The following is a 23,620-nucleotide window of genomic DNA, read 5'->3' as shown; positions in this document are numbered from 1 at the left end:
TTCCAGCATCATACATCCAAAGTTTCATTTTAAGAGAAATGTTAATCATTTACAATATTAAAAGGCCACATTGGAAACTGCATTAAATCTAAGAAGTGATAGTGGGAGGCATTTGGGGAAGAAAACAACTCATGAGCATGTTAAGCTGCATGACTAATTTATGATACTGTGGTCCCTTTTCACAAATGGAAAATTAATGATGCTGTATGATCAACTGTAAAGGAACATAATAATCCCCTGCTGATAAATCATCCCAGTATATTAATAAACACTGAAAATGTAATTATGAGAAAAGCTTAGTTGCTAAGACAAAGATTTTGGAATTTTCAGTTACTCTTGCTGGACAAAGACACATTTTCCTTTGTTAAAAATGTAGTTGGAGCTGAACTCCTGAAAGACTCTAACAAATTTAAATGTAGTAAGGAGATAAAAATGAACCACTGCAAATAAAAACATGCCTTAAAAAAACAAAACAGAACATGCCTTAGGACTAAAGGAAATTAAAGGAGATCAAAAGGAATTGAACTAGTCGGCTTAAAATATACCATGAGCCATGGACAGGAAGTAGCAACAGTAATTGTGGCTTGAAATACAGGAAAGGTTTTGACTAGTATAAATTTTAGGGGGCTTGATTTTCTTAAAGCTCTTTTTGTAAGCTAGTTCTAGATGTCATTGCAATTTATAGACAGGTGGATTAAAAGGTAGATGAATACTTACAGGAAAAACAAGGAATTTAATCCAGTAAACAACCGCTGTGAAATTCTGGTTATGGGATTATCATCTAGAATTCTGATAAAACATATCACAAACATTTCCAATGTTACATACATTTTGCGAAATTAAACCAGGAAGAAATAAAAGGCCGTGCAATCCTGTCTCCCCCCAACACCTGCTCTCCTCCTTCCTGTCTGTCCACACTTGGCTCAGGGCTCTTCCCAGAGAGCTTTTCCTTCACCCCGTGGCTGGGGCAGCACTTTCCTCCAAACCCCCATAATCCCCATCCCAGGATTTATCAAGTCCATCCCGATGGCCTTTGCTCCCTGTATCCGTCTCCCTTTGGACTTAAGAACCTTCACCTCTGGGTTCCTGGGTCCAGACAAGCTGCACTTAGCTATTGGCTGATTATGGGCTCCATAAATGCTTTGACCTACTGATTGACCGAATGAAAAACGAATGAAAAAAAATTCTTAGGAAATCACAAATGGTTCCTTGGTCTCACGGCGTTTAAATGATGTAATTAGTGGGGCCTATGCCAACAAACTTATTAGAAGCTTTGAGGGTGAAAGAGTGAAAAGACTTATAAATTCAAATCACTGTTTTTAATTCTATATGGTATTTTCCTAGAAAAAAAATAGATAAGAGGAAATATGCCTTCTTTTCTCTCGTTGCCTTTGAAGCCAGGTACCATTTCCTCTTACTTTCAGAGGTACCTGAGGGTAGGATTTGGAGAAGGGGCCTTCTGAGCACCTACTATATGCCAGGCATTCTGCATGTGACACTTTATATATGTTACATGATTTAATTCTCACAACATCCCTCTTAGAAAAAAGGAATTATGATTATAAAGAGGAGGAAAGAGAGGCCTAGGAAGATCAAGAAAATTGTCCGCAACATTCAGCATGGGGCCACGGCATACACAAGGATCTGGATACAGCTGAGGTCCTAGCTTTTTCCCCTAGACCAGGCTGGCCTACAGAAAATGGGAAAACTGACACAGCCTTCTAACTGCCCTTTGTTCATTTTTCCTGATGGAAACACAGACCTCTGATGTGAGACTCCTTAGGATGGAGCTGAGGATGGAGCTGGTGGCTCAGCTTGATAAGTGATGAAACACGACAAGCTCACATATTTTCAGTCTTTTCTATGAATTCTCTGGAAATCAAGAAAGGCCTTATCTTGCTTACTGTCTAGGTCTGTGGTTTTCAACAGAGGGCGCTCTTTCCCCCAAGGGATATTTGGGACTGTCTGGAGACATTTTTGATTGTCACAACTCTGGGAACGAGTACTGTTGGCATCTAGTGGGGTAGAGGCCACAGATGGCACTAAACATCCTAAAATGCACTGCCCCCCTCCCCACAATCAAAGAATTATCTGGGCCAAAATGCCAGTAGAGCTGGGCTGAGACACCCTGCTATAGGTAAACACCAGGTGGACGGATGACTTAGCAAGCCGACTTCTGGGCGCAGAGGCCACCTGAAAAAACGTAGCACTGACTTCTCTTCACACAACCACCATTTGGCAAGCCATTATCTGAACTGCTCGGGTAACATGCTCCAGGTTATGTGACAAGCAGAAAAATAAGTATAATAAACAAGATACATAAACAGATGGAAACTATGAGCCTTGATGACTATCATTAGGACTGTGATCCGAGGGAAGGAAAAGCTAGAATACTTACAGCCAAGTTAGGTGATGTAAGTCTTTGAATACTCCAGGTCTGAGAGTTGTAATGCAGTTGTGGTTGAGATATCTACAAACAGCACGCGTGAGTAAATGAGGCAAACTTAATACCCCACTTTAGTCACATACAATTACTGGACATCTGTTTCTGAAAGCACTCTACTGGATGAGCAGAGGCCAGAAGATCAAAGAACAGGCAGGAGATACAGATAACCCAAGGCCCAGTGAGACGAGCACCAGGGCCAGGACCAGGAAAGTCGCCAAAGACAATGTATTGGGACATTACATTATGTTAGAGTGTAACGGCAGAATAAATATGTGAGGTGATTTTCGCTTTTGTCCTTTTGGTCACATCCTTAGTAGACTAACATTTTAAGAAAGTGTATAGGTAAGTTATATATTTTCTATTTGTGGAAATGACCCAAACTTGAGGAGACAAGATTAAAGAGAGCCTTTATACCTGTCTTCTGGTAAAACTTGGAATTTTTTAGCAGTTCTTTCAGTGTAATAACTAATTACACTGTACTTTGTGAAAACTTATTTCTCCCATGTCTCTATATCCAAAGTCGAGCCTTTAAAAAAGTACCACTCATTCTACCCTTTTAATTGTTACTTAACATTGTACTCATAATTATAAAGAAGTTACTCACAGTATTTGCAGATTATGTAATCCAAAGAATGCTTTCCTGGATATATGTCTAATACAATTATGCTGAAGGAATCTGGTAGGAATAAGATAGAAGAGCCATGTGATTATGGTTCACGTATTTGTTAGGTTGTTTCTTCACCTGAAGACAATTTGTGCACCTGGCTCACAAAGTCCTGTCTTATTCTCATGTTGGGAGGTAGAAGCAATGAGAGAAGGCTATGAGCCTAGCTGTGCCTGCTGTCCTGACAGCGCCCGTGCGATGAGACCCCGACATCTCTGACTTGAACCACTGAGGTCCAGTACGCTGTGTGTGGGGACAGAACTAGTCTTATTTCTGCAAACTGGTATTCTGGTGGCCGTCCTTCTGTGACACGCAGGAGCTGCCCACCACGTGAGACGAGCCAGGCTCTCACTGCTAAGCTTTCTCACTCTTTCAGTACAGAGTTCCACCTTCAACTCCTCATTTTTCTTCATTCTATTCCCATGAAACGAGGAGAGGGCAAGTCTCGCTCTGTTTCAAGATGCAGGGTGAGAAGGGTGCGGCTAGTTAGAGAGGGGCTCAAGGTCGCAAATGGCATCAGTGGCTGAACTGGGGCCAGTGTACCAACTTCAGCCCACAGGGCCATGAGCTACTTAACCGCTGAAGCAATCTAGCAGAGCGTATGGATTCAATAATAGCACTTTCAGGAGTATCTAAGCAAACGACTTCCATTTCCTGTGCTCAGTATATTAATACAATGGGAGGTTAGCCTTGATTTCATATTTTCTAAACAACTTTAGGCAGGAAATACGCTATCAATAGTAACTAATGTCTACGTAATCTTCTGAGTGGCTTCCCTGTCTCTTATTTTGATTTGATTTGGGTCCTAAAGTTTTGTTTTGATTTGTTTTGTTTCTGGCCACGTGGCTTGTGGGATCTTAGTTTCCCCAACCAAGGACTGAACCCATGCCCCCTGCAGTGGAAGTGCAGAGTCCTAACCACTGGACCGCCACTGCTTCCTAAAATATTTTACACTTTCTCATTGTTGTGATACTTCACTGCAAAACTACTGGTAGATCTTTTGCTTGTTCAGCAGCTGGCTGTAGTCTGAATTTTGTTACACCACAATTATTCCCAGCGAAGCTTCCCAGCCTTTGAGTCATGACTGCGTTGTAGCTGTGCTGGGATATCGATGTCCTCAGCCCACAAGGTGGCAAAGTAAAGCCAAGATTAGCTTCCAATTATTAACAAACCCATCTTTTATCCCAAATATTGTCATTTTCTCTGTGTACCACCATGTGGAAAAGCTGTGTACTACAGAGCACATGCATTACAAGTATAGTGACACACAAAGCAACAATTTCAATCCTACAAAGTAAACTTGAAACCCTGTAAGAACTCGTACCATTCCATCCCCCTCTCCCTGCTGCAACATGTCTGTAAGGAGATGCTTCACATTGTAGCATAAATTCTGCTTTTGCTTTAAAGTTCTGCTATGAATAGAATGAACCCATACATATCGATATCTGTCTTAGCATTTTCAGAGCCCTTACAGTGACGTAATGAAAGTTAATATGGGGAATTATATTACAATAGCAAATGAAAATAGAAAAAGAATACAATACTCTACATATTTGAAGTTCCTCTTAAATATAAAATTTACTACCTAACTAGTGTTATTTACATTTCATTTAAGATCATTAAGTCAAAAGTGCACTGCGCGTTTTACCTACACCTGTCAATCTTGAAGAGATGGGGGCAGCTGTAAACTGTGAATTTGACCTTGTGCCTTTGATCTGCACGACTCACCCGATACGTTCAGTCTATCTGCCTTCACTGACACCAGTTAAGACTCCAACTTCTTAAATAATAAAGAAGCTCTAGTCTTCTATTTAGCCAGTTTGCCGGCACCCCACGGAGAACTAGAGTCCCAGGTCTCTCATCTCAGACTTAGGCTGCTGAATTTTTTAACTTGATCTTTCAGTATCTGCTTTCTTCTTTACAGAATAGTAGCTTGGTGAATATGAGGGGAAATTTGGAAACATGACAATTTGGCAAGTGGTGTCCTCTTTTTCTTCACAGCTGAGATATGAGCCCGTTTGATATACTTTACACTGAATGGTTTTTCTAAGAATAACTTACTGGTTCATGAATTCCTGCTGTTTCAGCTGTCAGGACTTTTCAAGCAGAAACGCCAGGAATTTATGTACCTGAAACTAAAGCAAATAAATGCTTTAATAGCATGCATGTTTATAGGCTATTTTTTTAATGCAACATTTTGTATTCATGAGCCAGGCAGACTCCTTGAATTACATTTTGTTGCCAATGATTGCGTTGAACAGGAACCCAGTTTAAGAAGGAATTCCTAATTTAAATAAAATTTATGTCACAGTGAGGAGAGGAACTGCTGCTGGTTTCCGTGGTAGCAGTGATGAAGTACTATGGTCAAGTTCATAAACTGTATTTTATTTCTTTCTCTCAAAGATCATCTTAAATTGCTTCTTACCCCCTAATGTTAGGAAGTTTAAAAGAATATTAAAAAGAATAAACTGATCGCTAGTGAAAGCATTCAGGTAAGTGACATTTGTTCATCTAGCAATGAACATTTTGTTTTGACTTAGGAATTTCTTTTTCTGGATGCCTAAATGACCTTAATTTCACTGTGAACATTTAGAGCATGCGAGACCGGAGACGCACTTGACGTTAAATTGGGTGATCCCTTAGGATATATCCCAATACAACTTAAAGATGCATATCAACTTTATAAGCTCAATACAATCTAAAACACATATTCATGCATGTCTTTTCCTTGGTCAAACAGAATAAAGCCCAGATGCTCTAGCCTAGCGTTCAAAGGCCCTACAATCATGATTCAATGACCTCTCCAGCATACACTCCATCATTCCTGTGGGAACTCTTTTCCTTTAGACAAACTTCCCTGGTCACTCTCTTCCTAACATCCTTTGAGTGTTTCTGCTTATGCTTTTTTGGTCCTCCTTGCTGAAGATGCGCCCCACCTTCTCTTTAGCCCTGTGTGTTAGTCCTACACATCATTCCTTTAACAAATGCACACTGATCCTCATATATGTTTCAGCGTATGTGACAATGAGGGGTGCTGGCAGTGGCGGTACATGGTGCTAGGAGAGGGCCAGAGGACCATCCAGTTCAGGAAGAGGATAGGATGGTAATAAGGGGTTTCTTCAAAGTCCAAGGATGAAGGTGAGGTGTTCACAAAATGGAATCATAATTGAAAGAATGACCTAAGACATGTTCAAAACTCAGACAGTGAAGAATACAATGGGCAGTAGAAATGAATTTCTAGTTATATTTTGGAAACAAGAAAATGCTAAGGAAAAGCCCAAGCCTGCTGTGTGGGACATGTTTTATATTATCATGAAATAATAAAATAATATAAATTCTCAACTCCTACACTGTTCTTGTCTTCTTGGTCAACGAAGGTGATCTCAGGACTGAAGTGAATAAATAGGATAGAGCATTGTGGCAGTGAAAGCCCAAAATGGTAGAATAAGTTAATCAAAATGAGTTAAAGCCTCTGGTTTGGACAATTTCTCCTAGAAACTGAGAAACACTGAAAATGCGTACACTCAGTCGTGATCAGTGGAATCTGGAAAAAGGAAGAGCGGCTGGAAAATTAAAGGTGGCAAATGCCGTTTTGATTTTCCAAAAGGTAAGTCGATTTCACAAGCTATAGTTGGATGAGCTTGAAGTTGGTTCTGGGCGAGGTCGTAGGACAGGATATTGTGATGCTGCTTCGTGAGCACCTCAGAGAGAACAGGAACAGGGCAGTTCACAAAAAACAGGGCACGTCAGACCAACTTGGTTTTCTGCATTCAAAGACTGATCAGATAAAAATGTGTGGTCGACTTTGCTTATATGTCTGCCAGGCATTGATTAAGTGGTTTTATGATGCTTTCATAGACAAAATAAAGAATATTGGCACTGTCCTGCTCAATATTCTGCTCCACGACTTAGGTAAAGACGGCTCATCTTATTTTCAGATAACACAGTGCTGGGATGAAGAGTGAATCTGTTGGATGAGCCTAAAAGATCTTCCCCGTCTGGTAAGAAAGGCTGAGTGTAACAGGGTGAAACTGAACAGGGATAAATCTGAAGTGCCACGACTAGCTCTCAGGTGCTAAGCGCACACGTACAGGATGGAGAAGCGCACACGTACAGGATGGAGAAGCCGTCACTTGTCAGTTATGCATGTGGTACAGGATGAGGGATTTCAGAGACACAGTCACTAGGAGTTAAGAGTATGAAGTAGCCACAAAAAGAACAAATGTAACCTTAGGGCATAAGGAGTTTAGAAAGGAAGGGTTGCTAGCTTCCCCCTGTTCTGCCCTTGTATGTGTCATACAAGTGATAATATTACATTTATTCTAGATACTACACGTAAGGAATATGTAGGTGACCATATACAGAGTGACAAACAGATTTGAAACCAGGCCCTTTGGGGAAGAAGGTAAGGATTCGAGGCTGCATGGGGAGAAACCTGGGGTGGGGTGCATGGTGATAATGGCCGTCTTTGAATATCAGAGGAGTTACATAGAAGACTTATTGGGTGTGTTCTGATCTCCTGGGGTAAACCTCAGAATCACGGGGAGCTTTTCAGATGTTTTGGGCAGTAGTAGCGTTATGTGACAGGACAGTTTATTTGCATATCGTTTGAAATTCCTTTCCCTCAGCACCTCCTAATTCCCTCCTGGTTTATTTTTTCCCCCATAATCGCTATCTAACACACTACGCGTTTTTATCTTTCTCCATTGGAAGTTCGGCTCCTTGAGGAGAGGGCTTTTCATATGTGTTGTTTACCGCTATACCCTTGACACCTCATAGGTATCAATAAATATTTGTTGAAAGAATGAACGAACATGTGGGCTTGGCCAGCTTTTACCCTCCTGCTGTCTCTACCAAGAGTTCTGGGGTTGTCCATCTCGTTTCCTCCTTCCCCTGACACCTCTTCCTGAGGACGGTTTGTGTTTTGCTACGTTGGTTGTTTGGACTGTTGTAATGCGGGATCAGGAAGAAAAGGGACAGGACAGGACAAGGGCTTGCCTGACTATGGGGAGATTTTTCTGCGGGTTCCGGAGAGTGATGGGAGGAGCTGAGTGGTATGAAAAGGGGATGGGGGAGGGGAAGGAGATTTAAAGAAGAGTTGCTGGGCTTATGAACTGCTTTAGGATATTTGAAGAATGTTTATAAAGAACTTCGGTTATTTTGAAACCAAAGTTTGTTTTCTGGACACTTTCATCAATGGTAACAATATTCTGAGATTGGCCCATGTGGGTGGACTTCCAGAGGACTACAGTCAGAGGTCTGGCTTTGAAGCCAAGTTCTAATACTTGTCAGCTGGCTGACTTTGTTCAAACAACCTTTCTCCTCCAAGGATAGTTTCCTCATTCCTGAAAGGAACCTGACGCTGTCTGCCCTACCTCACAGACCTTGAAGGTCAAAGTCCAAATGAGAATTCCAAATGTTGGAAGTCTTTGTCAACTTTAAAAAGTGATAGATGGATGTAAGAAATTGCGTTTAATCCCCCTTGATGTGCCTTGCATTAAGAGACACTTGGTGAATGTTTATTGATAAGAGTCTTATAATTTTTTTCTCTCTGAGTCTCTGGGAGAATCAAATTGCCTCGAAAGCATCAAATAACAGCTTGCATTAAGAGAACCCCTGCTGAGTGATACTCAGGTTATGATGTGGTACCTAAGTTTTCTCAGGCTTAGGAGAAATTCAACATTTAACTGGAGAAACTGCCAGCTAATCTGGGCAATCTGGTGGGAAAAAAATCTCTGCCTTTTTTCACTAGGGAAAATTGGGGCCTGTATTATCACTAGCGCTTCCACGTTCTTCCCTTCAGTGGGCTACCAGATACCAAGAGAGAAGTATTGACACTCTCTCGGTAGTGTCAATACTTGAATCAGTGGTCCAGGGAAGGACTTGGCCTGTGAAGTCTAATTTTAAATCTCCTTGCTTAACCTTCTAGTGATACCTCTGCCTCCCCAGAAGTCAGCTTCCCCCAAATTCGGGGGCAAAAGATATAGAAGGGAGTCCTACGTGGGAAAGAAGAGTATGTGTTGGTAGAAGATTCAGTTAGATGCTAGAGCAATTTCTTTCCATCTCTAGGTTTCTGGTTATTGTAGAATAAACACTGCACTGGGCATCAGAAGATATGGGCTGTAAATTCTAGCTCTTCTACTAGTTAGTTGTAGATCTTAGGTAAGTCATTTAACTGTTGCAGACTTTAGTTACCTTGTAAATAATGAGAAGACTTAATTAGGAATTCATAAGACTTCTATGACTCTAGATAATAGTTTTAAACAGCTACTCTAAAACATGAATATTTTTCCTTCCTTTCTGCTAGGCTATTTTAGGTTTCTTCCCTTCAGCATTATTCAGGGAGTGCAAGGACAATACTGATTTGTAGAAATGAACAGGCTGTGATTCTAAGCATTTCCAGTAAGACCAGAAGCAGTATAGTTAAGATTTCTTCTCTAGAGGAATCTGGAACCCCAGAGCCAATGCATAGCTACTCCAGGGGACAATAACAACAGGACCACATTCTCCAGGATGGAGAAGAAGGAGCTCACTGAATCACGGAGGCTACAATCAAACACAGGCATGATTCTCTATGTTCACACAAGATTCTTCCTCGCTAATGGACTTCCTTCAGGGACTTCCTTTCTTGTATCAGGGAGTCTGTACCTAAACTCATGAGCAGCACAGAACTGTTGATGGCATTTCAAACCAAATGTGTTTGTCCAGTATCAGCAAAGGATCAGATTATTTTTTATCCTGGATTTTAATATATATCACATTTCTAGAAACTTTCCCTTCTATTCTGAATGTTAAAGGGCAAAATTGTAAGATGATGGTCCTACTTAGGGGCCTTACACCATTGTCTTGCTAATTTTCTAATCTAGTCTAATGATCACCTTGGCAAGCGCAAAAAGTTGACCTCTCCATTATCCCAGAGTGACTCAGGCTCAGAGGGACTGACACGGAGTAAACAAACTCTCAAGAGGTTGAATATTTAATTGCTTTATTTATTTATCTATCTATCTATCTACCTATCTATTTATTTATTGGCCACGCCGTGCAGCATGTGGGATTTCAGTTCCCCGACCAGGGATCGAACCCATGCCCCCTGCAGTGGAAGTGTGAAACCCTAACCAGTGGACTGCCTGGGAATTCCCTAATTGCTTTATTTAAATAGGATGTATTCCATTCCACTAATAACTAAGAATGTTATTATTCCCCATCCAAGGTAACCTCCCAGATACTTTAGTATGAATAATTTAGGAAGTTAATTAGTCATCATAAGGTTGATTGATGAGCAGGGAATCAAAGCAAAGAGATTCTCCATCTTGATATGAACAGTGTCACAGTAAAGTTCATGGGAGTTATGGTGGAGATGCACAATCCGTCCCTGCCCCCCAACAGAGACTATCTCTAGGGATTGTATCTCTCAGATCCTGGTTTTCTTTTTTTGATGATGCTGGAAGCATCCTGACACTTTGTTTCTCATGGCTGACCTTGTCCTATTTGCTATTTTCTTTCCTCAGATATGCTAATATCACCGATTTCACCAAGATCGAGTTTTTGCTCTTTTTGTCCTGGGAGACAGTCCATATCCTATCATTGTATGTTTTAAACGATGGTTCTAGTCTATGCTAACACTCTTCCAGGTTAAAAAGTGCATCTAGTGCCTCTGAATCGGCAATGTCATTTTCCAAATGATCTGGAGTAAAACCGTGGAACTATGTATTTTCTTACTGAGACGCTCAATCCAGTTTAACTCTCTACAGAAGGTTTAAGTAAAACCAGTTGTTATTTTAAATCATGAAATGGAAAGAAAGCATACTTTCCAATGCTTTATTGTCTAATCTTAATTACATTTAGAAAAATAACTTTAATGATAAAGGTAATCAACCTTATACTTCATTTTACTCTTAGATTAAAAACATCTTAAACAAAACATCCCATAGATTTTCCCATAAAAACACTATTAATAGCTACTTACATCTTTTTAAGTTCTGTGTATTTGATGAAAACTTTATCTGAAAGACTGTGAATACTGTTTTTCTTAAGAGACCTAAAATAACATGGAAAGAAAACGTTATTATGGATTTTATGACCAACCAAACTCTTCCCTAGAAGCTGCATGCTTGAGAATACTTGATGATGCTCCATTACTACTTCACACACGTTTGAAAATGCCCATAATACATAAGAACCTTCACGTGAGAAGGGAAAGTCCATAAAGCAAAATGAAAACAGTTTGCAAATATCTGACAAGGTTAGCCAGTTAGTGCAACATAATAGATTGGAACATCTATGGTGATTTAACTTTTTCTTCTCTAGATAATTTAACAAAACACAACAAAAATCCTAACCAATTCATGCATGCCCAAATTATGATATGTCCGCAGGCAAATTCCTGAGGCTCTCAAAACTTCTATGCAGAGTTCAGAAAAACCTGCACAATTACGTCACAGCTAACTTCGTGGATCTTTTATACCTTAAAGTCCTGGACAAATTACCACTATTTAAAATGAGATAGAATCAGTGAGTACCTTTCTTTTTTTTCAAATTTTTATTTTTACTTGTATAGTACTGGCATATTAGTAATAATACATGAAGTGGAAATTGAAAATAACTCCAGGCCACAGACGTTTGTGAGCTAAACGATACCCTGTTTTAAACACATACAATGTTTAAAACATTTTTTCCCTGGAGAAGAGTGTGCAGAGTTCTCTGATGGCTGGTGGTTTTAAAGGGACTTTCTATGATTTTGCTAATATATAAGTAGCATAAAACAGAACAAACAGAGGTTAGATTAGACTACACGGTTTTCATGTGACTTCAAGAGCAAATATCAAGATTTGAATTTTACTCACAGTAATGTCACATTGCTGGAAACGGTTGGCACAGACTTCAAGCCAGCATTTATACATTCCAACTCAGTTCCTTTGCAGTCACAGCGTTGTGGGTACTGATTTAAAACTAGGGGGCAAAAAGAGTAACGATTCAATAGGAAAAAAAACCCCTCTTTAATTATGACTTTATTTCTAGTAACTGGCATTGTTCTTTTTCCATTGAATGTATAACATTCACATCTTGTTAAATGAACTTATTCTGGTCCATAATAAAAGCAAACAAGAATTTTCTCCTAGTCAAATATAGACTTGGGACTTCCCTGGTGGCGCAGTGGTTAAGAATCCGCCTGCCAATGCAGGGGACACAGGTTCGAGCCCTGGTCTGGGAAGATCCCACATGCTGCAGAGCAACTAAGCCCGTGCACCACAACTACTGAGCCTGCGCGTGAGCCCAGAAGCCACAACTAGTGAGCCTGCGTGCTGCACCTACTGAAGCCCGCGTGCCTAGAGCCCGTGCTCCGCAACAAGAGAAGCCACCGCAATGAGAAGCCCGTGCACTGCAACAGAGTAGCCCCTGCTCGCCACAACTAGAGAAAGCCCGTGCACAGCAGTGAAGACCCAATGCAGCCAAAAATAAATAAATAAATAAAGTATGAAAAACAAAACCAAAAACAAATATAGACTCATGTGGTATTCATCTCAGTTCTAGCTTCCAGTGGTCATTTCAGAGGCATTTAACAAGGGATTAGAAAGAAACCACAGGGATGTTTAAATAGCATAAAAGCATATGGTGAACAAGATTAAGTTCTTCTCAATGAAAAACATGAGTATGATTGAGTAAATCTTTAATGGGTGTAACTGAGTCAATTCCATTTAATTGAATGGCACAAAGAGGTTGCTCAGTAAATGCTTGTTGGTTAAAATCAAACTCAATTATTTTCCCCCTTTCAAACTTCTCTTACAGCTGCGACAAGAGTGAGATGCAGGCTGGGCAGTGGCCATCACTGTGCCTTAGTGAAATCAGCCAACCCAGACACCCTATCATTCTGGCTCTTAGGTTTTCATTACTATGAAGTTAACGTGGTAGGTAAAAGTTGTAGAGAAACTGTAAAGCAGAAAAGGACCAAAGATCCATCTATCTGAAGCATTCAGAAGGAAGGAAAACACTTTAGGGTTTACCTTGAAGGAACTCACGTAATTATTAATGCAATGGCATATTACCATAATCAGTAAGATTTATCATAATATATTAATAATATATAAACACTATCACATAATTCTTTTATTTATATATTATGTAGTTATTAATTATGTTAATTGTTAAAATAATGGCATATGAGAAATCTATGGAGAAACCAGGCCAAGTTGGTCCACAGAACAATGACTCGTGTGTGTGTGTGTGAGAGAGTGTGTGAGAGTGTGTGTGTGTGAGAGAGAGAGAGAGAGAGAGAGAGAGAGAGAGAGAGAGGGAGAGTTGGGGGATGATATTAATGGAGCATTTGATGTTGCCTCTGATCCTGTGGGTATTTTTCTTGAAGGAGCTAAAAGAAGTGAGAGTTCTTTTCAAATGTTTACATTTATTATTTATTTAAATCTGATTATAAGTTCTAATTGCTCTGCTTCTTTTAGATCACTTTTATTCAAACTTTATCTTTAAAATCAATTTCACCAAATTTTAGTAAATCCAACACACTTTTATTGAGCGCCTCCCTAATCCAGAAGATGCATTCTAGTGTGTAAGTGTTTAGAAAATATTCTGTGGAGTTCGCAGGCTTATGCTAATCATCTCAGCTTCCTAAAGATAACTCCTGATCGTTTGCTTCAATGTTTAATTGACACTGAAAATAGCGGTTACATTATTAGATTGAAAGCCTAGGACTGGAAGCTCTTATTTACCAATAAGAGAATTTCGCGTATTCCGAGCTGAGCCAGTTGACTAAACCAGAAATGTGAGTGTAACTCCCTCACCTGTAGGTCAGTCAAACCCCAACCTCTGGATTCTTCTTCTGAAGTGCCTCTTGAAGCTCTCTCTACCTCACTCTTCCCAGAGGTATTTTCTGGGCTCAGGTTCTTAGTATTAGTCTGGAGCATTGCAAGAAACATAATGTTCAGTGTCTCTTTCACCAAGCTTTCTCCTCAACCTCGGCAAAGTTGACACTGGGGTCAGATCAGGATCATTCTCTGTCGTGAGGAGCTGTCCTGTGCACTGTAGAAGGTTCAGCAGCACCTCTGGCCTGCATCCGCTAGATGCCAGCAGTCACCCACCCCTCTCCAGCTGTGACAACCCAGAATGTCTCCAGACATTGCCAAACGTTCTCCAGGGGCAGAATTGTCTCAGGGTGAGAACACTGTTCTAATCCATTCTTTAAAATTCTGGTAGAAGAATCATTTTCACATACACTTCTTATCACTTCATCTTCCTCTTCACTAAGTGGAAATAAGCTCACAACTTTGGTGGTTACACCCTGTATACAGCAGTGATCTCCACAATGGCATGTGTGCAAGATGACCCATTGCGGTTCCGGAAGAAAATGTTAGAATTTTCAGTTATATTTATTTTTAAGCTTTTTAGTTTACTCTTTTCAATTTCTAATTTTATGTATGATATATTTGTGTATAATAAAGTACATAATAAGTGGTAATTATAACCAGGTATTATAAAGTGCATAATATACTATAGTGTGGTATTTAATATATGGACTTCATATACATATATTATGTATACATACTAATGTATGCTTGTAATTGTACATATACCTACATAATTATATCTATGTATATACATATTATATGTAATATAATAATACATTAACATATAATATAATCTGTGTATATAGAGAGATATAATTCTATCTCTGGGATAGAGGCTGAACTCCAAAGAGTGCACCCCAAACCCTTTGTGGCCTGGCTCCACCCTTCCAACGCATGTACTAGAATGAATATGAAGCAGGCTCTGACTGACCCCACTGTTGTGCAGATCGTACTACCCTGCTCATCCTGTCACCTCTTCCCCTTCCCTCCATCCAAGGACTTCCAAGCCCATCTCAATGTCACCTTGTCTGTGGATTTCTCCCCATCCCTGGCACAGCCATCATTTCTCCCAAAGGGCTTCCACATTCCCTTGTGCAAACATCCTTCCTTCAGTTTCGCACAAATATTGTACCATTCCTGCTTCTATAAGGGTCTGTCTTTCCTGCAACAGTGTGAGGTATTTGAGGACCTTAGTCATCCTTGCACTCTCAGTGCCTAACATAGGTCCTGGAAAGTAGTTGGTGCTTAATATCTTTATTAAAGAAAGTAAGCAAAGGGAGTAAGATCTTTATTATTTGTCACAAGTATTCAGTACCTATGTATTCTTGTACTCAGGCTAATACACAGAATGAGCATGAATGGAGCATGTTGTTTTCTTCTTTCTATCCTTTCAGTCCCAATTGCAGATAACAGACCACTGAAATACACTGAACTGAAATTGAAATTCTAAAGGGAATTTATCACACTACCCATATAAATCCACGCCCCATAAATAATGTTGCTCGCAAAGCTGAGGTTGAGTCTTCAAACCAATACCACTTACAGCACTCCTGTGTTAATGCCACATTATTAGCATCTCCATGGACTGTGCCAAACAGAGTCGCCCATCCACTAGTGTCTCCTGTGAAACACACGGCGATGAACATGCGTCAGTTATTCTAGAAGTAAAATATCAAATTACAAAACAAAAGTATAAAAATTTGATCATGAAATCAATTTTAAAAATTTGTTTAAGTAATAGAAAGATAACAAGGGAGGGAAAGGTAGGCAAACGTCTGGAGTCTTTTTCTGCAATTACAAATAATTTAAATGTGTGTATCATAAAATATATAATGAAAATAGATGATTATTTTCCATACGTGTATCCATCCTGAAAAATATCACCTGTTTCTAATGCTGACATTTTAAATGTTTGATCTTAATTTTGAGGTCCTCAGAAGAAAATATAATCTGAATTTTATTTTGTCATATGCATACGTGTATGCAGATACATACTTGACATATGTAATGAGTTCTGACAAAGTTTATGGCACCTGACCTTTTTAATAAGGAAAAAACCAAGTTCCTTTTAATAAAGTCTGTCTAGTCCTAATGAGAAAAACATTTTCTCAACTTGTCAGATCATATAATCTGCTTATTTGCCAAGTTTTCTGTTTTCTGCAATAAAATTGTATTCTTTTAAAAAAGAAGGCTTGATTTTTGAAGCATCACTACTTTGGCATAAGCTCTTAAAGTGATAAAACACAGTATGATGTATGATACTGAAGTTCATACAAATAGAAAAGTAAATTTAAATAACTGCCTGCAGGTCCCTTTGATCTCTGAAAATTTTAGTTTATTTCTTGCTGATAACCTCAGTGGTTTTTAAAATTATTCTATTTGATGTCTTTACATGAATTATTTAATTTGCGTTCCTAACACCCTCATGAGGCAGCTAACATGCACGGTCTAAGATTTCCACTAAAGAGGAAAGGCCAAGAATTTGAGTGACTTGCCGTTGGCGTCCAGAGAGAGCTGCCCCACCACGAGCACTGATCGTACTCTACTGTTCTAGGATCTGGTGACACCAAAACAAATGAGAACTCTCCTCAAGGGGTTTATGTCTAGTGAGAGAAGTACAGTGTGAAGACAAGGCAGTCCTTAGTACAGTCGTCCGGGTATACCCAGAGAGAAAGGGTGCTTGTCCTAGACCTGGGGTGGAGCTTCAGGGTGGGGAGGCATGGCTGGGAAAGCCAAGCTTCTCAGGGCAGGAGGGGACACCTAAACTGCACCCTACAGGCTGAGTAGGAGTGATTCACAGGTGGTGAAGGCAGCGGTGCTGGGGCAGGAGAGCAGATTCTACTGGCATTGCACACTGGCATTCCTGGACTTTGCCGTCGCCTCTGACTGCTAGCTGGGCAGTGCCAAGGCGTGGCAGTTCTGTGTGGTATAAATCACACAGGATTCATTCAGATTCAGGAGACCTGGGTTCTAGCGTATACTCTGTGACTAACTAGACATGTCAACCTCTCTTGGCTTCAGTTTCTTCGAGAGAAAAATACACGGGTTAGATTAGATGACATGTACAGTCCTGATATACAGACCTAAAATGGCCTATAAGACCTTTCGTGATCTGATCCCTGTTACTTCTTCTTTATCCTTGTTCACTCCGCCCAAGCCAATCGGGCTTTTCCTTCCCACAAACACATTGTCTTGTTTCATTCAGCCTCAGGGCCTTTGCATTTGCTGTCTCCTTTGCCTGGAACTTAGCCAGAATATTTCACGGTTTCTTTCTTCTTTTCATTTCATTCTCAATTCAAATGTCATCATCTCAGAGAGGGTTTTTCTGGCTATATCTTTAAAGTAGCCTTTCCCCAAACTCACTTTCTATCCCGTTATCCTGTTCTGTATACTTCATGGCACTTATCGCTCTCTGAAATTATTTAATTTGTTTACGTACAAGTTTACTGTCCTGCTTCTTCACACGGTCCCTGTGAACTGCATGAGGGCAGGCTTTTGAGGCTCCCTTGAGTCTGCTGAGCCCTGGTGACTTGGAGAGCTCACAAGGGGCACTGGATATAGGTCTACTGAATAACTTAATTCTCTAGGCAGGCCCATTTGCCCTTTAAGGATATTCCTGAAGCTGAATCAAATTACCAAGCCATAGGGAAGTGGTCATAGTAAGCCATTTAAAATTAACATATGGGTATCCAAGTAGAACTTTAAATAATTTTATTTTTTCATCAAATACAACTTTTTGTAATACGTACACTTCTGACTTAAGCAACTTCAATATATGAAAATTCTGGTAATTATCACAAATCCATTGGGAAGCAATTAGTTGTGTCACAATAGGATTCCCTATAGAGTACCAAATCCCCTTTTCCCCTTTTTCATCACCATTAGCATCTGATCCACCCACAGTTTTGGGCGGTTCACAAGGGGTGGCGTCCGTATGGAGTTGAGCCCAGGACTCACCACAGTTCTCCTCGTCAGCTCCGTTCCCGCAGTCGTCCACGCCGTCACAGTGGAAAGCACGGGGTAAGCACTGGGTCAGGTTCCCACAGGGAAAGTACCCTTTTGGGCACAAAGGAGTGATTGTACTTCCTTCGGTCAGTGCAAAATCTATGAGAAAGAGGGGACAAAAGTCTTACGTAATGAGAAGAGCTTGTTAACATGGCCAAACTCTTTTTGTGTTATTCCATTTAATTTTCACAAAATGCTATGAGTTGAGTTTGTCTGGTGTTATTCTTAGTGTACAGTTTCTCTGAAAAAAATATAATGTTATAATTTTAACATTTAAAATAATCACAATCATACCAAACACCAGCTATACCAAGAGTAGAATCAAGGCTCATTTTGAATTTGCTTCAGGAAGGCAACGGTAAACAAAACCAAAGCCATTGTCCTACTTTTGTATGAAATTAAAGACCTGTTTAATTTTGGTTTCCACTCCTGGAAACCAAAAGGTAAAACTATGAGCTAACAGGACCAAATAGGTGGATTTATTTACTTATTAATCCTTTATAAGGAAGATTTGAGGTGACATAATGAAAATACACATGCAAAAGGAGAGTTTAAGTGTGCATGACAGTGAAATCCAGAACCGCATTGGAACAAGGAGAGATAATACTGAGTAATAACATCTAACACTCATTGGGCTTATTGTGTGCCAGGTAGTTTGCACAGTGGTTAATCTCAGTTATTCCTTCAACAAGTCTATGTGTGGGTGATAGTATCCTTCCTATTTCAGGGTTAGGGAAGTTGAATGCAAAATCACACAGGTAGATTTGATCAACCCTCTGACCCCAGAGGCCCATTTTTAACCGTCTTGCTAGGGGTAATCAGGAACCTGCACTTCAAGGAGCATAAGTCTTCTACGAGGGTGAATTAAAAATAGTCTTCTTGTGCTGGGAATGTACGAGAAAATGAATGAGAGTTGAACAACTGCTGGGTTGAATGAGAAAGCACAGGAAGGAAATATAATTAACATTTACAAAGTTACTATAACTGTGGATAGGATGACCAAAGAAATTCCAGAATTTTAGATGCAAGAGACACTTTTAATTTTGAAAGAGTACTTTCCAGAAAATAAAGAGATGTGGTTTTTTTGTAAATACTTTAGTAAAAATTTGCAAGTCATGTTATTATTTTTTTTTTTTAAGGGAGTATGGGTTGGACAGAAATAGGCGAGGGAGATTAAGAGGTACAAACTCCCAGCTGCAAAATAAATGAGTCAAGGGTATAAAATGTGAGTGGGGGGGGGGGAAGGAGCGCAAGATGAAACTTCACAGAAACAGATTTAAGGAGAATGCAGACTCAGGCAGAGAGTAGTGTAGTAGTCTACTCATCATGACTAATTGAAGGGAACAAGGGCTGTTGGCAAAGTTTTCCTAACCGCACCACTGAAGGTTGGCGTCATGTCCAGGAATTTTCTTGGGCTGGGGGCACGGGGCTTTTTGATACTGCAGAGAACTAGAGAACCAACCTTCGTGGAGCATCTTCTACTGTGTGCCGGGCGTTTCCTAATTATTTCACTTAATCCCAACGGCAACTCTGTGTTGCTGGTATTATCATCTCCACGTAAAGATGAGGAATGAAGGCTGAGAATATGAAGGCACTTCTACTCTGGTTCTTGGGAAAACACCCTGGCGAGGTCTGGGCGCTCCAAGCAAATGCTGCCTTGCACGGAGGTGTTCTCCCACGAGACGGATCACCAGGCTCTCCTAAAGTCGGTGAAGGCTGCTGGCCTTCCTTGTTTGACGAATCGTGCCGTTTGTAAGAAGGCAGGGGTTTGCTACAGGCACTGAAGCTATGTCTGAGTTACGGTGCATTGTCAAGCTTTTAGTGATATTGTTAGAGAGGATGAGTAGATTATTTGATTTTTTGAGCTTTAGTCCTTTAGTCGTGGTGACCCTCAAGACCCAGCAAACACATAAAAGAGCAGCATCTGGCCCTTTCCTGGGCACAGGCGGATGAAGCAGTGTCCATCCTCCCATGGGAGCTGCTGCTGCTGCATCCACTAGGCCTGCCCTGAGTGGCGAGTGTGGCCCTCAGATTCTTTTCTACCCACTGGATTTGTTTTTACAAAAGCAAGAACCATTTTCTCTGCTTCTGCTGCAGTGGTCGACGAATGATTTAGTATGAGCAACTGGGCATAAGACCAGTCAGGTCTGACTATTTTAGGAAAACTCTCTGCTGTGTGGCTCTAGGGTTTGGCTTGTTAAGCCTATTCACACAGGGAGAGGGATGCTGAGTCATAGATTTTAAAATCTCTTAACTTCTTTCTTATAACGATTTCTACAGAGGGCAGATTTATAAAAACTAGATGTCCTCCTGTGTTTGGAACATGAATAAGGGTCAATATTTCTTAGTGTAGCAGCTTTAGAATTGTTTAAAATAGTAACTCGCAGTTAGAAATGTTTGGTATCACATCACAGTCTGGCAGACAAACTCACACACACATACACACACACAGAAAGCAAAATTTCTTGAAATATTACTTACCTTTTACTACAGTGGATGAACTCTGATCATTGCTATTCTATCTTATTCAGTTGAAAAGGCATCACAACTCACTAGGTTGATCTCACGGGCCACTAATGGCATGGGACCCACTATTTTAAAATATTCATTAGTAATGAAGTCCTCTGGAGACCATCAGACCCAGATTATAACTCTCTCTGCCACTCCCAAGCTGTGTGACTCCGAGCAAGCTGCTTAACCTCTTTAAACTTTAGTTTTCTCATATTTAAAATAGGGGTAATGATAATATCCCAGGAACCAGACAAGTTAGTGCTTGTGAAGTGCTGAAGAGTGCTTGGCCCCCGGTAGACCCTTGGTTAATGTTAGCATACAGGCAATTTCAATGCAAAGTGAAAATTAGGACTTTAATGGAAGGTTGCTGTGCCTTAGAATTGCACGATCTTTTTATATGACTTCTATGAAAGAAGTAATAGGACTATAGTAAAGTTTCTCCAACTTCTTCATGTTATTCTATTTTAAAAGCCATGTGACATATATGCTTTCTATTTTAAGGAGCCTCAAATCTCTTTTGAAAGCTGAAGGGGGTTTGTAAATGATTAAGCAACAAAAAAGTCCTTACAACTTCCTAATAATATTTTTTATCGATCTAGAAGAGGTGATTAAGCATTTGATTAAAGACAATTTTGAAACAGAAAACTGAGGCTGTGTAAGATATTTTGAAGGTGGAATATCGTCTTCCGTTATAGGGTTTTATCATGAAGATATCCTTGAGTTCTCTGAGGGTTGGACTCAACTGAATGTGCATCCTCACAGATGCAGACTCATTCCGAGGGAGACAAACAGTCAAGTGTCACAGACAAGAAGGATCAAGATTATTTCCTTTTCCCTGGGGAAAAAATGGGCTTCACCTAGCAAGTATGGGTGAAGAAAGGGGAGGAGAAAGACTGACCATGTACAAACGGCACCTACCAACTGTATTTCTCAAAATTCTACATTTTCACCCCAGAATGGAACATGCCTGAAAACGACTCAAGGTATAAATTTTGTGTGGAAGGAAAATAAATAAATAGAATCTATTCCCTACCTACCCCTTGCCTTCTGTATCCTAAATCCTAACCTAGTGCCTCATACTTACTTGGTGCTCAATAAAATTTTTTTAATGAACAAATGAATTAATGGGTGATTTAGGAATAAAAGAAGAGTTGAAGGAATAGCCCCTTTAAAAATGTAGAATTCCCATAGGTGCAGGGTAATATTTTTATTTTGATGAGAAAGTATTTTTTTAGTCTTCAAGGTATTTATCGTTCGGTTATTATACAATTTAGAAAATGGTTAAGAATCCCCGCTGGGCTTCCCTGGTGGCACAATGGTTGGGAGTCCGCCTGCCGATGCAGGGGACATGGGTTCGTGCCCTGGTCTGGGAGGATCCCACGTGCCGCGGAGCAGCTGGGCCCGTGAGCCATGGCCGCTGGGCCTGCGCGTCCGGAGCCTGTGCTCCGCAATGGGAGAGGCCACAACAGTGAGAGGCCCGTGTACCGCAAAAAAAAAAAAGAATCCTTGCTGTATTTGGCGCATACTGAAAAAGAATCAATACCCATCTGTAGACAGCATATTATGCTGTCTATTCCTCCTGCCATCTGTGGAAGTGGAGATAGTTTTACTGAAACTCGGGGATTATAAAAACGGAGGATGCCTACATACAAGCTGTGTCAGTAGTTTCTGCAGCAGTTTCTATGGGACCTGTGTCAAACACACAGCTGAGAGGAGGTTTGAACATATGAAAGAACATTTCTCCATAATGGTCTTTCTCGTCTCTCCTCTGGTCAATGTTCTGGACATATCTGTGCAAAGGGATTCTAAAATGACTCCTTGACAGCTTTTGGAAACCAACTGACTGCTGCCTAAGGACATACTTTGCTGCCCACAAACCCCTTCCTTGTTGGGAAACTACCGGTGAGAATGATCTTACAGGTGCTCAGTTTGAGAATCGACGGAGGTGATCAAGACCCTCTCTGCTTTCTCTGATTCTCTGCCAGTGCTTGTCCTGTATGAAGCTGAAGAAAGTCATTATCATCTCAGCCTGGTTTTCTGGCTGAGACTCTCTCCATAGCCCTGCCAGGGATGAAGGTCCCACCACCCACAGGGAGCCCAGAGGAACCTGGCCAGTGAGGCCATTTCCCAGCGTGCACTGCTCCTAGTGGAGTTTAATCCAGTTCGGATGCAGGGGAGCCTCTGCCATTTACTCTAAAGAGCCAGTTACTGTAGTACAGGAAGAAACATTCATTTAACATCTAGGAAATTTTAGCTGAGTGCGTACTACGTGCTACCTCAACAAGGCAGACAATGTCCATTCTCACCTGGAGCTCAGGTGGCAGGATTTCCAAGAGGAGCAGCAGCGCTACTCAGTGAAGCAAAGGTGAACCAGTTCATTCGCTGAGTCCACCTACTGGACGCCCCCCTCCTTCTGGGAAGAGTCTGAGCACCACTAAAACCTCACCTTTCTAGGGCACCCAATTCATTATTTGTTTGAAGGAAACTAGTAAAGTCTGCCTTAAAAAGTGGTTATGTTAAGGTGAGTGGAGAGAAATTACCCTCTTGGTGGTTGTTTTTTGAAGTTAGAAATCTTGTCCCTTTATGCGACTGTTCAGTCCTCCCAGCTCTGACAATATTGTGCGGCCGTATCCGTCAGTATGTGTAGGATTCAGATCCAGCTGCATGCACCCATTTACCCCAACTTCTTCCCATTTCAAGGATTCCTACCTTAACTGAGTTTTTCTAAGTCCCTATTTTCTGTAGTGTTCTTCTTTGACTGGTGAATGTCCTTCAGGATCCTATGCACAGAGTTTCTGCAGAAACCATCGCCCCATCTCCCTCTTCAGACTATTGCCCAATGTTTGGACAGATTTGGGGAAATGATGCTTAACTATGTGGGACAGAGTATAGGTTCAATATGTGTTGATTTAAATAGGAGAAAACCAGAATTTCAAATTGCCAACATCATCCTCACCAGGGATGGACTTCCATCCTATATCCCCCTTGGCTGGGTGCTTTTATGTGTGGGTCACAAACTGAACACCATGGTTCTTGGTGGGGTCTAAGGTATACGCAGGCACAAGAAAGATTTCTCTTCCCAAAACATCTCTTCTACTGACCAGTAAACTGCTTAAGCTTCATTTTAAGGGATGCATTCTT

General features: G+C 40.6%; 1 protein-coding gene across 1 annotated transcript in view; it reads right to left on the bottom strand.

The window, feature by feature from the left end:
- Positions 1 to 23,620, bottom strand: part of RXFP2 (relaxin family peptide receptor 2) — a 61,598-nt gene that overhangs the window by 27,299 nt on the left and 10,679 nt on the right. The window contains exons 2-8 of the mRNA XM_030882121.2: positions 17,921 to 18,067; positions 15,507 to 15,584; positions 11,954 to 12,059; positions 11,077 to 11,148; positions 3,051 to 3,122; positions 2,399 to 2,470; positions 718 to 789 (exon numbers count right to left, since the gene is read on the bottom strand). Of these exons, the coding sequence (XP_030737981.2) occupies positions 718 to 789; positions 2,399 to 2,470; positions 3,051 to 3,122; positions 11,077 to 11,148; positions 11,954 to 12,059; positions 15,507 to 15,584; positions 17,921 to 18,067 (619 nt within the window). The remainder of the gene's footprint in view (positions 1 to 717; positions 790 to 2,398; positions 2,471 to 3,050; positions 3,123 to 11,076; positions 11,149 to 11,953; positions 12,060 to 15,506; positions 15,585 to 17,920; positions 18,068 to 23,620) is intronic.

The sequence above is a fragment of the Globicephala melas genome, chromosome 18, assembly GCF_963455315.2.
Source record: "Globicephala melas chromosome 18, mGloMel1.2, whole genome shotgun sequence".
NCBI classification, from domain to species: domain Eukaryota; kingdom Metazoa; phylum Chordata; class Mammalia; order Artiodactyla; family Delphinidae; genus Globicephala; species Globicephala melas.
This window is presented reverse-complemented; position numbering and strand designations above follow the sequence as displayed.